This window comes from Grammomys surdaster, unplaced genomic scaffold (assembly GCF_004785775.1).
Source record: "Grammomys surdaster isolate TR1022 unplaced genomic scaffold, NIH_TR_1.0 242, whole genome shotgun sequence".
Lineage (NCBI taxonomy): Eukaryota > Metazoa > Chordata > Mammalia > Rodentia > Muridae > Grammomys > Grammomys surdaster.
The window spans coordinates 2989216-3006276 of NW_021604687.1; the positions used below are offsets into that span (position 1 = coordinate 2989216).

Below are 17061 nucleotides of genomic sequence, written 5' to 3' on the forward strand. Positions count from 1 at the left end.
GGAGAGAGAGAGAGAGAGAGAGAGAGAGAGAGAGAGAGAGAGAGTTACTTTTTAAAAACAAACAATGGTGTACGTTGTGGGCCATAGCTGACCCAGTATGCCAGCCCATTGCCAATCTGACATACGTCTACTAATCTCATACACATTAAGAAACTTGCATCTTCACAGTTTTATCTTCAAGTGATTGTTCTGTTCACAGTCACATCAAAATAGTCCTTGGTAAGGATGCTTGGTGTAATTTGCAAAATTCTAGACACTAGGAAACACCTTTATATCTAGAATAGCCCTACTATGATCTCTGTCTTGGACTTACATCAAATTTGTTGGCATACATGTTTTTAGCTTTTTTTTTTTAACTTTTGTTTTTGAATGATATATGAAATTGATTTGAAATTTTCTTAAGGATGCTTCCTGTGGATACTTGGAAAGAGACAGCTGTGAAGACAGAATTTTTGCACAGAATGATAAGGAATTAAGAGGTGGTAGTACAAGAAAAATAAAATGGAGCAGGGAATGGGGGAAGAGGGAGAAAAGGAGAAACCAGACTGGCAATAATAAAATCTCTCTAGCAGAATCCTGTTATGAATATAACATTTTAATCTTTGTTTCTAATACTGCTTTGTAACTGAGGTTTATAACAAACCATCAAAAGGCATACAAAATTTTTTACTGATCATTTTGGAAAATAAAATAAAATCTCCTAGGTTAAATTATGGGTAAACACTACAGGAAGCCACAAAATTTTAAATTTTCACCTAAAATTTGAATCTGGATAATTTTGAGACACTCATTTTTTTTAACTTTTGAGGAAGAATGAAGTCTACATCTCCCTTGTGTGTGTTGCTTAAAAGTTTCTTTCTGTTTTTGAAAAAGTAAAGAATCATTGCATGGAGAATCATTTCTATCTCCCGTCTGTTTGGTGCATAGCTACTAATAGTTGTTATGGTGACAAGACATGTTCACAGTAAGCAATTATTGATAGAATCTTTGTTGTTGTTGTTGTTGTCGTCTTGTACAAAAAAATAAAAAAAAATAGTTCTAAAGCTAAAACTCAGTCTCTGGATTAATTCTCTCAGTTTGAAGAATTAAACCAAAGTTTAGAATTAACATTTCTGAAAGTCACTTTCTGTCAATAAGTTCTCTAGAGTGCTTATGTTTATTTTAAAACCCTTTGTCTCCTTACCCTTTAGGCATCTTCTTTACAGAAAATTGAGATCATGGGACGTAGATCATGACTAATCTAATGAGAAGAAGTACCAGTTGGCTTAAAGTATAAAGCCTTGCTTAGGGTCCTGACTCTGATATCTGTGTTCTGTATAACCTGGTCATAACAACTAATCTCAATGAACTTCACTTTCATTATTCATAAAATTAATAGCTTAGTCTAGACATTTCCAGGATTGAAAATTGGAAGAAATGGTAGTGTTCATCATTTTTAATGAGCATATAGAGTCCTCATATCTCATAAAGTCATCATCAGTGAAGAAAGAAGTCTCTAGATACTGACATTTCTTTCAGAGTATGTAGTTCAAAGGTTATTTGCTTGGAAAAAGTCACATATTAAGACTTACAAGTCTGTGTGTTTGAAGTAGCCAGTGACATAATACATAATCATTTTTACTTGACTGCTCTTTGTTCTAAGTCCTTAAGTCACTGCATATTTAGAAACCACAGGCCAACTCTGACAGCATGGAAGAAATATCTCTAGAATCATTATCTTGGAGTAAAGAATTTGAAGGCAAATAAAGCAATTCAAGACAACCCTAAGGTTATTGATCATGCAAAAAAAAAGTATTAGAATAGGTTAATTTTGAAAATGAAAATACAAGTGATCTCGTTATCACATTATTTTAGTAGGTTATGCAAAGTTCATTCATTAAGGTTTTACATAGATCATCCAATTGAGTATGTAAACTTGGTAGACATAATTATAAATATAAAAACAAAGTATGGAAGTTAGACAGAATATTCATGAACCCTCTGCTGGTGTTGAAAGTTCTGCAAAGTAAGAAACATAGTATACAATATGAGGACATTCCATACTAAGGATGACCTATAGAAATGTGAAAGGCTGTGGAGTGTTTCACTGAAAGATCTCTGTTTCAAAAACTGTTTCATAAATACTTCTCTGGAAATACAAGAAAGGGCTTCCAAATTGGACATTGACTTACTCTCCTTATATTTTGTCCCTAGACTCAAAATAAGAATGGTTATTAAGAATAAAACTACATTTTATAAAATCAAAAAAAAATGGTTATTAAGAAAGACTGAGAACCGTGGCATGCATTTTCTGCACAGTACTTTCAGCTACGGTGCTTCACAAACAATTTCCTGTATTTTTTAAAACATTCCTTAAATAATCTTTAAACAATGAATTTAACCACTGACAAGTGGTGAATAAAAGCAAAATCAGACTTGTCCCTCAGTTATTCTAATTCACAAGCTTTTGTAGCTTTAGTTAAAATATATAATAAAAACAGTGAAACTAAGACATTTTTAAAAGCTCAGGCACTTTCAGACTTCCAAAGCAAGAGCTCTTTAGTTGTAAACACCAATTTCAAGAATAAGAAAAAATATGACTGGGCATCATTATGTTTCATAAAACAAAATTTTATGGGACTGAAGTATCCTTCCTAAATTACCTCTTTATTCCTTAACATTCCCAAAATGAGTTGAAAGAATAAGCAGATTTCACAGTGAGCAAGGAAACTCTTTAGCATCTTACTAGGACATAGTTAAAAACCTCCCTGGCTTCTTCCAGAAGACCAGCAGAAGTCCATGCTTCAAATTGCTGAACTTATTTCAAAACTATCTTTAATTCTTTCTAAGAAGCACTTTCTCACATGGAATTGTTTTCTATTTCAGGTGTAAGTAGAACTCTAAAAGTAGATTTTTATAGTAAAACTGAAAATAGGCAGAATTTTGTATGCACATAATATTACAAAAAATTCCAGTATGATTTGCAGAGCAGTAAATGTATTTAGCAGAATGAATTTATTTATTGCATATAAAAATATTTATTATTTAATAACTATTATATTTTTGTTTTGAAGGTATGAAATAATGAATTTTAAGGAAATGGGAAAAGATTATTTTGATTACATCAATGTTGGAAGTTGGGACAATGGGGAATTAAAAATGGATGATGATGAAGTGTGGTCCAAGAAAAATAACATCATCAGATCTGTGTGCAGTGAACCATGTGAGAAAGGCCAGATAAAGGTAAAATGGAATCCATATTTCTTTAACTGTTTCAGATTTACTTATGTTAATTCTCGTTGGCTGCTTCATTTTTATTTGGCACTTGTTTTGCTTTTTTACATTGTAAGCTTATAATGAAGGACAATGAGCTTATCTTATTATTTTATTCTGATCAATTCTTTAGGAAGGTTAGCATTCAACTCACAGTAGTCTGAGTAGTTAATCTGAGCTTATTGATCCAACTGAGGAGTCATTTTTAGTCCTGTTTCACTCTTCCTCCATATGAATGCTTACAAAAATAAGATTATAAAAATAAAATTATTCCTGAGTTGAATAGCTTAGAGCTGGAAAACATAGTCAACAAATAGCTGCTAAAAATCTCAATGTATTAGTTCATTAAGATCAATGAAGCAAACCATATGTGTTATTCTAATTGGAGGATTTAATATAAATGAGGAAAAACATATGCAATGTAAGCAATATTATGAAAATGTAATAATTTTATTAAAAGAACAAACAGCAGTGAGAGAGCAAAAGAAGGGGGGAGTACTTCTGAATGAAATTTCAAGTCTCAAAGCAAAAACTGGGTATAATTTCAAGGAAGTATCACTAGTGTGTGGAAAACAGAAATAGAGAAGGTACAGAAGTAACAGGGCATTGGAATGACATTGACAAATCCAGAGTATATAAATGGTTGCTTTAAGTACCTTCTATGAAAGAAAACATTAAAATAACAAGGGAAAACCAATTTTTTGATAATTTTTAATATCATACTAAATAAACAACCTATATTTTATGACATAGAAGTAGTAGCCTATACTACTACTAAAATACTGACACATGCTGGCCCACGTAGATTTTTGGAAGTGGAGTGACAAACAATGAAACAAGAAGGAAGAATTAAAATACAGGACGCTGACTATGATGGCAAGGAAAGGAATAATGAAGGCCAAAAGAAGTAGAAGTGAGACTGGAGAAAATTTTGCAGATTATAACAACTCAGTACTGGCAGCTGATTAAATATTGGGTCAAAGAAGAAAAACAGAGTATGAGAAAATCAACTGGCAGTCCAAGTACCACTGACGTGAACGAAAAAAAAAATGAATTTCTGAGAGATAATTCAACACATAAAGATACTTAGCAGAGCACCTGACTAACTGGGTTCAATCCATATTATGGAAAAACTAACTCTTGTAATTTTTGATATCTGAATGAATGCACAAAGCTAGACACAGAGAGAGAGAGAGAGAGAGGTGGGAGGGAGGGAGGGAGGAAGGAGGGAGGGGAGGAGGAAGGAGGGAGGAGGGAGGGGGAGGGGGGAGTGAGAGGGAGGAGGGAGAGGGAGGAGGGAAAGGGAGGGGAGGGGCGGGAGGAGGGAGAGGGAGAGGGAGAGAGAGAGGGAGAGGGAGGAGAGGGGAGGTGGTTTCAGAGGAAGGTAGATAAATTACAAGATTTGTTGATTTTTTTTATATGACAAGCAAAGGATATTTAGTATAGAAAATGGGAAAAGCTAATATTAAAGATCCAGGTTTAGGAATAAACTAGTTAGAGGTTAAATTGACAGTATTTGAATAGATTAAAAAATGACCAGCCTGAAGGTTTAAAAAATAAGGAAAGTAAACATAAACCTTCAAAAATATCTGCTTTGAAAATATTAGGAAGTGAGAGGTTAAGCAAAGCCAATTCAGAGAGGAAGACACTAGAGGAATCCAGTCAGCCAGCATGGTGATCAGCAAATGGCAGACCAGGGAGGAGGAGGAAAGAGGGACAGACATGCAGACCTGCAATCTGAGAATTTGCATGTCCTCTTGTTCCTCTGGAACAGTGAAATGGACAGAATACAGTGAATCTGTGGGGAAAGCAAGCAAGAGGCAGTTTCTACTCTGAGGATACTAGTTTTAATTTAAACATGGTCTGTCCAGGAAATCAAAAGCAAATTAAGAAGAAATAACATAATTAAGAAAACAGGTAAGATTAGTTATTGAAGAAGCATAATGCTCTCAGAGAGGAGAAATGATATTGAAATAATTTAATTACTCATCAAAGGGCTTACCATTTCAGGTATGCAGAATACTTGAAAGAATTTTGTTAGATCTTTTTACTCAAATTTACTTTTACTCAAACTTAACACTTTTGAAATGTTAGATACAGGGTAAGTTGTATTAATATCAATATTAAGGTTCTTAGTCACAAGACTAAGAAAATTTTGGAGGCTAAAACTAGGTAAAAAAAAAAAAGACCACCAAAAATAAGAATAATTTTAACGCCTGGTAAATGGTTTAACAGCTTGTGGAATTTCTAAAATTATCTGTATATTCTGTTATGACATATGACAAAAATTGAAACTATGACCTGAAAGCTAAATCTGATCTACTGACTATTTTTATATATAAAATTTTATTGAACTATAATGACACTCACGTATTTGACCTTGACATATTTTCTGTAGGTACTCTAATACTTTCTCAGCAGTTAGGAAGGTTAGCTATTACAAGTATAGGCTCCAAACTTTAAGTATACAGTATTTGATAGAAATGTTTCTGAACACTAGGTAATGATATCAGAGACCTTCTTCATTGTGGCAAGTCACCCTGTAATTAAAATGTTCATGATAAGGCCTTTGTGGATTTTTCTAGGTTATCAAGTATTTCTAATTTTAAATGCTACTTATAGAAACACATGCAGTTTAACAATTGTGGGATGCAAGAATGGTTTAGATTACCCTGAAAATGAAATTCTCCCTTCCTCAGTGTATTTATATAACAAAAAACAAATTTTATTAATAAAAACTAGGTCAAAATTTAGAGACTCGCATTTTATCAATCACGATATTTATACCAAGGAAACTCTAAAATGAAATGCTTTTGGATAAGGTATATCTGTTTTAGTTTCTAAGTGGCAACATTAATCAGAATGTTAAATATTCTCTTCAGGTGATCCGGAAAGGAGAAGTCAGCTGTTGTTGGACCTGCACACCTTGTAAAGAGAATGAGTATGTTTTTGATGAGTACACCTGCAAGGCATGCCAACTGGGGTCCTGGCCCACTGACGACCTGACAGGTACATGTAACACAATGTCTCCACAATCCTCTGTAATAGACTGAAAAATGATGAGGCCCTGGCAAGGAAAGGGTCTCTCCATGCATTTTCACATAGTTGTACTTCGGACAAAAGTTTCCTGGGAAACAGAAGCTTTCCCAAAGCCTAACTAATCATTGGAAGCTTTTGATTTGGGGAAATTCTGCCTGATTTCCATCCTCATCCTCAGAATTCTTGCCTGTCTATTGGAGATGCTCAGCCCATCCTCAGAACATCTTATGAGTTCATGAGAAGGCCATGAACTTCCTGTTAAGAGGCTGATGTGCAAGTCCAAGAAGAAAAAGCTAGAGCTTTTTAAAATTATATTGTGTCTTTTTTGTAGTTATTTTTTTTTCCTTTTGGAAACCTTAAGCTTTTAAGTTACCAATGCTGCTTTTAAGTAATGTGGGCAAAGGGCAAGACAGACTGGCCATTGTAGTTTGTTTGAATTTGGTTTAATTTAGGATCTGTATTTCAAAAGCTACTCCTTTACTCCATAGTGTGCATTACATGCTCTACATGTATTTTCAATATTTCCAAAAGAAAACCAAAGTCTAAATCCCCACAGTCTTCCTTCCAATCCATCATCAAGGTACTCGATATATTTTCCTAAATGTGAAATAAAGACACAGAAACTAATATTGTCTGCTTAAGGAAGTTCATAGTTTAAGCTAAAGGCAAGATATACAAACATGATTAATATGATGAATAAAAATCAAGATACTCGTATTCAGCAAATTAAATGAATTACAAACATGAATGTTACATATTTATTCTCACTTGTGGGTCCTAGACTTTATGGAAACAAAAAATCTTACATGAATAGAAGACATGGAAGTAAAAGCACCATTTTCTAGGGGAACAGACAAGAGTAATGAGAAAGGGAGGAGAAAAAACAAGATGGTTAGGATAGAGATGGAATAAGTTCAAAGTTCATATTGGCTTGAAATGGTCTCCTAAATCATTGTATATAAAAAATGAGGCCAAAACCAGGCACTCCTGGAAAAACACCCACAAGAGATATGTCCAGCGTTTCTAGTATTAAGATGGATTTTATCAGAGGACTCCTAGAAGACAGATCATAAGATTATCATGGTTAAAGCTTCTGCCTCATGGGATAAGTGATTATCCATGGCCATTGTACCAGCTTACATAAAGACCAGGATTATAAAATTCCTGTGATCTGGAGGCTTTGGAGACTTGCTCACACTAAGACTCTTTATTAGTGAGTGATATTTATACAGAAGATTTCTCTTTCTTAAAAAGATCTGATTTAATAAAACATCCAAGTGCCTAATGAGAGCATTGAGTCCTGTTTTTATCATTAGACAAGCATTCTGATGTTCTCAGACATTCCAGAGATGACTCAGAAATGAGCAATTGGCCAAAATGAAACTTTTTAATAGAAAAGTTTATTAGTTATACACATATGCCATAAATTAAAATGCCCACAAAAAAGAGTTATAATTAGTTTTCTGTGAGTTTTGTGTGGCACAGTATTGATGATTTTTTATAGCAGTTCATTGTTTTAATTTTAAATTATATTATTGTTGAGTTTTAAAACTCTTGTATGTTCAACAATATTGCAGGGTTAATTAAGTACCTTTTCAGTGAAGACACTGGTCCCTTGGTATATTTGAAAGTTGGCTTCAGGTCCCTGGATAAATGATAAATGCCAGAATCTTGTAAATAAATCTATTAAATATCTTAAATAGAATGGAACAATATCTACACATTAAATTCTCATGGTGCCTTATAACTCTTAAATCTTCTGTTATTGCTTTATAAATCTAAATTCAATGTAAGCAGTTATATAAAGTTTTGTCATAATAATATGTTAAGGGAATAATGGCAAGAATATAAAGACAACTTTTTAAATACAGATTATTTTTATTAATAATTTTCCCACTTGCTTGCAATTGTTTGAATCCCTGAGTGGAGTACCAATCTATACAGTCAAAAAAGTACTTCTAATTTCAGTTTTTGTCTTTTTTGTTCTAACATAATGCTATGGAAAGTGAATATGGTATATTACTTCATTATCTTAATGAATACGCATTTGATTAGTGCCATTTTCATTATACTATTGTATGGGTGATATAGAAAGTGAATGGAAAAACAAACATCATTCTCACATTTGGCCTCAGTAGCATATTCTTCTATATACCTTGTAATGTGGGAAGAAAAGCTATAACACACACACACATACACCCACATATACAAACACACACTGGCAAATTGTACAAAATAAGCAAACGAAAGCAGATAAAATTAAAAGATTAGAGAAACAATAAAGAATATATAACTTAAAGTTGTCACAAAAAATTTCTGTAAAGAAATGACAAATTTGATAAAATAGAAATTGCTAGCAACTGATGGGGAAAAGACATTTCTGACAAGAAGAGAGCATATATAGGAAAGAAGATATATTGTTGGATTTCAGAAAGGTATAAGGGCAAGATTTGATTCCGACTGGAAGAATATGCTCAGGATTTGAGTGTTGAAGTGTCAATAAAATGAACAACCATTGAAGGCATTTTATAGGTTGCAGCAGTATGGTTAAAGATATGTTATTAAATAACATTCTTGTCTCTGTGAGGTAAAATAATTTGAGGAGACATGGAAGGTAAAAATAAAGTGGACAGATCATGCTACAGCAGACAAGGTTTCTTGCTGTCTTTAAACAATGCATTGAAATATCTGAGCTATGATTAGGTATTACATCTACAATACATATAGACAAACTGGATGTACAAGGTATTAAGGAAGACTATCAAGTTTCCTACTTCAAACACTAGAGGAATAAATACACTTCTTCATAAGTATCAAGATTTTAGTGTTAGATAAGAGCAACTTGAGATGATATTTTATATTCTCAAATAGAAAGTAATTAATTTAAAAGCTTGTGGCTTTAACGTGCTGGAATGTGTAGCATGGACTAGAAATAGAAGATATAATTAAGTTTCTAGGGAACTTAAAATCTGGTGAGATAGAAGTGTGTTTTTTTAAAAAAAGGTAACAACTGTGCAATTAATATTATAGATGTAAAATAAACATAATATTGTGAGGAACCGGAGAATTGGGGAAGGCTTAACCTTAAAATATAAATCAATACTCACAGGAAAAGTAGTAATGATAATGATTGTAAAATTATATGGCTCTTCCATTTTCATTACGATTGTAGCCTAGAAATGAATTAGGATGGCTAATGTGCTGTTTCGTTGTCTAGTATAAAGGACACACCCAAAAGATGCTCCAACATATAACAAGGACACATAATCCACTATGTTCATAGCAGTCTTATTTATAATATCCAGAAGCTGGAAAGAACCCAGATGTCCTTCAACAGAGAAATGGATACAGAAAATGTAGTACATTTCCACAATGGAGTACTACTCAGCTATTAAAAACAATGAATTCATGAAATTCTTAGGCAAATGGATGAAACTAGAAAATTTCATCCTGAGTGAGGTATTCCAATCACAAAAGAACACGCATAGCATGTGCTCATTGCTAAGTAGATATTAGTCCTAAAACTCACAATACCCATCATATAACTCACAGACCACATGAAGCCCAAGATGAAGAAAGACCAAAGCGTGGATGCTTCGGTTCTTCTTAGAAGGAGTAACAAAATACTCACAGGAGCAAATATGAGACATCCCCCTCAGTTCCTTCAATCCTTCCCCTAAGTCTTCCAAAAGGATCCCGACCTCAGTCCAATGTTTAGCTATGAGAATCTGCATTTGTCTCAGTTAGCTGCTGGTAGAGCCTCTCAGAAGACAGCCATGCTAAGTTCCTATATTCAAGTACAACATACCATTAGTAATAGTTTCAGGATTTGATGCCAGCCCATGGGATGAATCTCAAGTTGGGCTGATCACTGATCAGCCAATGGTTCAGTCTCTGCTCCATTTTTGTCCCTGCATTTCTTTTACCCAGAAACAATTTGGAGTCAAAAATTTTGAAGGTGGGTTGGTGTTCCCATTCCTCCACTAGGGACCCTGCTAACTGCTGGAGGTGGTCTCTATAGATTCTGCATTACCACTGTTGGGCATTTCTGCTAAGGTATCCATATTGAGTCCTGGGATCCCCTCTGCCTCATTACAGGTCTCTTAATCCCCTGAAGTTGGATAGTTCCATTCATTCTCTTGGCCCTCTGGGCTTCTCTCCAGTCTCCCCCTACACATGATCTTCCCCCTCTTCCCTTCCTTCTCCTTTCTGAGTTCCTCCCTCCCTCTGCCTCCCATGATTATCTTGTTTCCCCTTCTAAGTTGATCCTCACTTGAATATTTCTTCTTTTTTATCTTCTTAGGGTCTGTGGGATGTATCATGGGTATTCTCTACTTTTTGGCTAATATACACTTATTACTGAATGTATACCATGCATGTCTTTTGGGCCTGAGTTATGTTACTCGAGATGATATTTTCTAGTTCCATCCATGTGCCTGCAAAATTCATGATGTCCTTGTTTTTAATAGCTGAATAGTACTCCATTATGTAAATGAAACACATTTTCTATATCCATTCTCCACTTTAGGTATATCTGGGTTGCTTCCAGTTTTTGGCCACTATAAATAATACTGCTATGAACATAGTGCATGTGTCCTTGTGGTATAGTAGAGCATATTTTGCCCAGGAGAGGGATAGCTAGCTGGATCTTCCGGTAGTTTTATTTCCAATTTTCTGAGAAACTGCCAGATTGGTTTCCAGAGAGGTGGTAACAGTATGCAATCCCACCAGCAATGGAGGAGTATGCATTCCCATTTCTCCACACCCTTGCCAGTATGTGCTGTCACTTGACCTTTTGATCTTAGCCATTTTGATTGGTGTAAGATAGAATCTCAGAGTTATTTGTTTTTCAGATACCAGTTTTACAGCAAGAGACTTTGGGGAAAAAATGAGCCCCCAAATAAATACATTAAGTTTCAAATCCTTATGTGGTTTTTACACAATAGTCAAAGAGAAATACAATTAGTTAAAATTAGTCTAATGAAAACAAGCCATACTAGGAGAGGCTATGATTACCAAAACCTGTGTGGAAAGTTCTTTCTCTAATGCTATGTCAATAGGAATAAGGAAGCTCTTTTCATCTCTGTATCAAAAAGTAACAAATTGAATGAGCCTTTGATAACTTTGCTCAGAGCAAACAAGCATGAGGAATCTGACAATTACATTTTTGCTTCTGCTATTTTCTCAAAGCTAAACTGGTATATTTTAAAACGCAATGTTTGGAGCACATCACTTAAGATATTTCATTCTATGAAGTCCCATTTGTCAATTCTTGATCTTAGAGCATATGCCATTGGTGTTCTGTTCAGGAACTTTTCCTCTGTGCCCAAGTATTCGAGGCTCTTCCCCACCTTCTCTTTTATTAGTTTCAGTGTATCTGGTTTTACGTGGAGGTCCTTTATCCACTTAGACTTGAGCTTTGTACAAGGAGATAAGAATGGATCAATTTGCATTCTTCTACATGTTGTCCTCCAGTTGAACCAGCACCATTTGTTGAAAATGCTGTCCTTTCTCCACTGGACAGTTTTAGCTCCTTTGTCAAAGATCAAGTGACCTTAGGTATGGGGGTTCATTTCTGGGTCTTCAATTCTATTCCATTGATCTTCCTGCCTGTCTCTGTACCAATACCAGGTAGTTTTTATCACTATTGCTCTGTAGTACAGCTTGAGGTCAGGGATGGTGATTCCTCCAGAAGTTCTTTTATTGTTGAAAAGAGTTTTCGCTATCCTGGGTTTTTTGTTATTCCATATGAATTTGAGAATTTCCTTGTCTAACACTGTGAAGAATTGAGTTGGGATTTTAATGGAAATTGCATTGAATCTGTAGATTGCTTTTGGCAAGATGGCCATTTTTATTATATTATTCCTGCCAATCCATGAGCATGGGAGATCTTTCCATCTTCTGAGATCGTCTTTGATTGCTTTCTTCAGGGACTTGGGTTCTTGTCATACAGGTCTTTCACTTGCTTGGTTAGATTCACACCAAGGTATTTTATATTATTTGCGTCTATTGTGAAGGGTGTCATTTCCCTAATTTCTTTTTCAGTCTGTTTATCTTTCATGTAGAGGAAGGTTACTGATTTGTTTGAGTTGATTTTATAACCAGCCACTTTGCTGAAGTTGTTTGTCAGGTTTAGGAGTTCTCTAGTGGAAGTTTTGGGCTCACTTAAGTATACTATCATATCATCTGCAAATAGTGATATTTTGACTTCTTCCTTTCCTATCTGAATCCCTTTGACTTTTTTTTGTTGTCAAAGTTTCTGTAAGGCAAAGGACACTGTCAATAGGACAAAACAACAACCAACAAATTGGGAAAAGATCTTTACCAATCCTACATCTGATAGGGGGCTAATATCCAATATATACAAAGAACTCAAGAAATTAGACTCCAGACAACCAAATAATCCTATTTTTAAAATGGGGTATAGAGTTTAACAAAGAAATTTCAGCTGAGGAAACTCAAATGGCCTAGAAGCACCTAAAGAAATGTTCAGTATCCTTAGTCGTCAAGGAAATGCAAATCAAAACAACCCTGAGATTCCATCTCACACGAGTCTCAACGGCTAAGATTAAAACCTCAGGTGATAGTAGATGTTGGCAAAGGTGTGGAGAAAGAGGAACACTCCTCCATTGTTGGTGGGACTGCAAGTGGTGCAACCACTTTGGAATACAGTGTGGCGGTTCCTCAGAAAATTTGACATAGCATTACCCGAGGATCCAGCTATACCACTCCTAGGCATATACCCAGAAGATGCTGGAACATATAACAAGGACATATGCTCAACTATGTTCATAGCAGCCTTATTTATAATAGCCAGGAGCTGGAAAAAACCCAGATGTCCTTCAACTGAGGGATGGATTCAAAAAATGTGGTACAATTACACAATGGAGTATTACTCAGCTATTAAAAACAATGAATTTGAGAGTTTCCTAGGTAAATGGATGGAACTTGAAATTATCATCCTGAGTGAGGTAAGCCAATCACAAAAGAACACACATGGTATTCACTCACTGATTATTGGATATTAGCCCAGAACCTTGAAATGCCCAAGATTCAACTCACAGGCCACATGAAGCTCATGAAGAAGGAAGACCAAGTAGGGATGATTTGGTCCTTCTTAGAAGGAGCAACAAAACACTCAAGGGAGCAAATATGGAGACAAAGTGAGGGACAGAAACTGAAGGAGGGCCCGTCTGAAGACCATTCCACCTGAGTATCCATCCCATGTACAGTCACCAAAGGTAGATGCTGATGTGGAAGTCAGGAAGTGCATGTTGATAAGAGCCTGATATAGATGTCTCCTCAGAAGTCTGAAAGAGTCTCACATATTCAGAGGCAGATACTCACAACTAGCCATTGAACTGATCATGGGGTTCCCAATGGAGGAGTTAGAGTGAAGACCATTGGAGCTGAAAGGGTTTGTGGCCCCATGAGGAGAGCAACAATACCAACCAACCAGAGCTCCCAGGGTCTAAACCACCATCCTGGGAGCACTTAGGGAGGGATCCATGGCTTCAGCTGTATACATAAAAGCGGAGGGCCCTGCTGAGCATAGGTGAAAGAAGAGATCCTTGACCTCATCAAGGCTGGACACTCCAGGGGGTGAGAATTTGAGGGTGGGGAGGTGGGAGTGGAGGGTAGGTAGGGGTTACATCCGCAGAGAAGCAGGGGGAGGGATGAGGGGATAGGGGGCTCCTGGGTGGTGGGGGATGGGGTAAGTGGACAACATATGAAATGTAAATAAAACATCCAATTAAAAAAACAGATAAAATGTCTGGAAAAAAAGAGAAAATTTACAAAAGAAAAGATATTTCATTCACTAATCATTTCATACCTATGTAGGTAAGAGAGGCAGGGTGTATTCTGAGATTGTAACATAACACATATGCTTTCTCTCTAAAGCCATCCTATACTTTCTCTAGATTTGGCCCCATCTCTTCATACAATTCATTTTATATTCTAACATTGAAGACTGTTTATAAGTCCCATAGCACACAATGATATTTTCTCCATATCTGTACATGGTTTTTTTTTTTTTTTTTGGTTTTTTTGAGACAGAGTTTCTCTGTGTAGCCCTGGCTGTCCTGGAACTCACTCTTTTGACCAGGCTGGCCTCGAACTCAGAAGTCCACCTGCCTCTGCCTCCCAAGTGCTGGGATTAAAGGTGTGCGCCACCACCGCCCAGCTACATGTATTTTACTTTACCTAAAATATGTTCATCTCTCCTATAAATGATTAGATGTTAATAGCAGAGATGATGAGAACAATGTGGAAATTCAGATTAGTAGAAGCTAACTGCTACATCTGAAAATTATCTCTCCAATAAAGTGCATGTACATATAAATCAAAGTAAAGAGAGTAGTTTCCTACATCAAAATTACAGAGAAGAGTATTTGGAGTGCTTTAATGAATTAACCAAGAAGAAGCAATGTAAAGAAGAGAGGGAGGACAGTTAAGCAAATACCAAGTCTCACAGGGCTCTATAATTTATGGTAAGCAAAATTATAACCATTTATTTATTGAGCCATCTAGTAATCCACTCAATAAAAGTATATTTCTTAAGAGGGAAAAAGCTCCCTTCTATCACACATAAATGTGCTTAACAAGATAAAATCATTAGAATTAGTCAACATAAGGTGTAGAGCTCTCAGCCTTAGATGTGCTTGTTTTGTTATCTCTTTAAAACTGGAACTCCATATGTTACCCCAATTTGTCTTCACGTCTTGCTAATTATCTGCTTCAGGTTCATGAAGCACTGATCTTCAATAAAGTACAAATTGATCCTACCATGCCCATTGAATATTAAATTTTGGAGTGACATAGAAACATCCACTGGCTATATAGACATGAGAGAACAGTTAAAGCTGAGTGGTTAAATGCATGAGTTTGAAGAAAAGAGAATTGTGGTAAACTGTGGTAAGAAAGTCAATTGGGCTGAAGTAGCAAGGTTTGTGCATTTCATTTTCCCCCTGTGTATTTTATGTTGGTAGAGAAGAAACATGTTGGATGCCCTTGCCCTCTGGCTACGACAGTGGGCGTATTCCTTCCACTAAAATGTCTTATATCACCTGTGTCAACAGAGGAGAGGAAAAGACAAGAAGTGTCTTATTTTACATGTTATTTCCATGTTAAGGTGTCATATTGGGAGATAGTGTGTCATGAACTCTATCTCTGGCAATGCTCTGAGTGCTAAATATTTCTGCAAACTAACCAGAAAAAAAAAAAAAACCTACTCTGCCTTTCTATCCTAGAAAATATTTTCAACAAGACTATTATCTTGAGGACTATCCAAAACTCAAATAAGAATGGAAATACAATTCTAGAAGATACATTATAAATATAACTTACAGAGTGATAACGGAGAATGGATATTAATTTTAAGCATGAAATGGAATGATAATAATTTCAGAATGGTGATGTAATCTAGAAACAGTCACAGAGGGGTTACAGAAGAGATTCAACTATGTTTGTAAAATGCCTCCATGGAACTGGGTATCATTTGAAATTAACATGACAAAATGTTAATATTTTTTAAATCTTGACTTTTTTGTTCATAACATATTCTGCACATTCAATTTTGTAACTTAAATTTATTTCAAAACATCTCTGACATAATATTAAAAATATTAAATTTACAAACAAATAGCTAAGATATAAATGTTCAGAAAACTACAGTAACAAGCCTTACAGCAATCAATATGAATCTTTTACTGTATGGACTTAAATAATGCAGTGGGTATAAAAATCAATGAAAAATTTGATTGAGAATTAACATTGCTAAAATTGGATAATTTTTCTCTAAACAAAACAAAATACAACAAAAGTAGTGCACTAATGGTCTACTTTGAGAGAGGAAGGAAAAGATGAAAAAAAAAAACCCAGCAATTTGGCTGAGGTAGTTAGATACTTCTAAAAGCTTCTATTTTCCAGAAACATATTTATGCATCACCATTTCTTGCCATTGTAAAAATTTCTTATTAAAAAGGCACATATATGCATATATAAGTTCATAAGTATATAAATGGGTATATATATATATATACACATCTGTATTCTTACATACATATATACTATGTTATGTGTGTATATATATGTATACATAAACATATGCATGTGTCTATACATAGTATATATCAAACATATATATATATAATTTATAGAATATAATTTGTTTACTGCTAAAAAATTTAAAGTAAGTTACAAGATGCACAGATTTTAAACTTTCCACTCCAAAGCTTCAAATTCATTCTCTGTTCAGTCTGTCAGGGGCTGGATCCATCCAACAAACAGAGCGAAAGTCAAAAGTAGAATCAGCTTGGCTTTCAAGCAGGAACACAGAGGGAATCCTTGTAACAGGAAGTTAGAGTGGTTTCCTGCTTGTCACTCACAGAGAAATGTTCCTTCAAGTGCAGAGCTGTGAAGAGGAAAGGAAGGTAGTACATGTCAACATTTTAGAGTCAACAGGAATATTCCTTAGCAAGTTTTCTGTTTCCTTGAGTGAATTAATTGCTTTGGAGTTTGAAAACTGAATTTCACCAAAGAATAAAACTGAGCAGAGTTAAGAAACAGAGACCAGGAGGTAATCTGGGAAGTGAAGGAACTGGTCCAGCGCCCTGTAATCAGTGACAGGTCTCCGATCTCCAGAGCCTAAGTGACTACTTGCAAATGTTTAATATATGTTTCTCCTTTTGTGCTACTTTATAGGACTACTTAAGTCTTCTCACACCTATGCTCACTTAAAAAAACCATGGGAGATTTCCTGGTATTACT

At 35.2% G+C, this 17061-nt stretch overlaps 1 protein-coding gene across 1 annotated transcript in view; it reads left to right on the forward strand.

Annotated features, from left to right (window-relative positions):
- The window catches only part of Grm5 (glutamate metabotropic receptor 5), a 492924-nt gene that overhangs the window by 408660 nt on the left and 67203 nt on the right, over window positions 1–17061 (forward strand). Inside the window, exons 6-7 of the mRNA XM_028774696.1 lie at window positions 3054–3222; window positions 6135–6261. Coding sequence (XP_028630529.1) covers window positions 3054–3222; window positions 6135–6261 — 296 coding nt within the window. The remainder of the gene's footprint in view (window positions 1–3053; window positions 3223–6134; window positions 6262–17061) is intronic.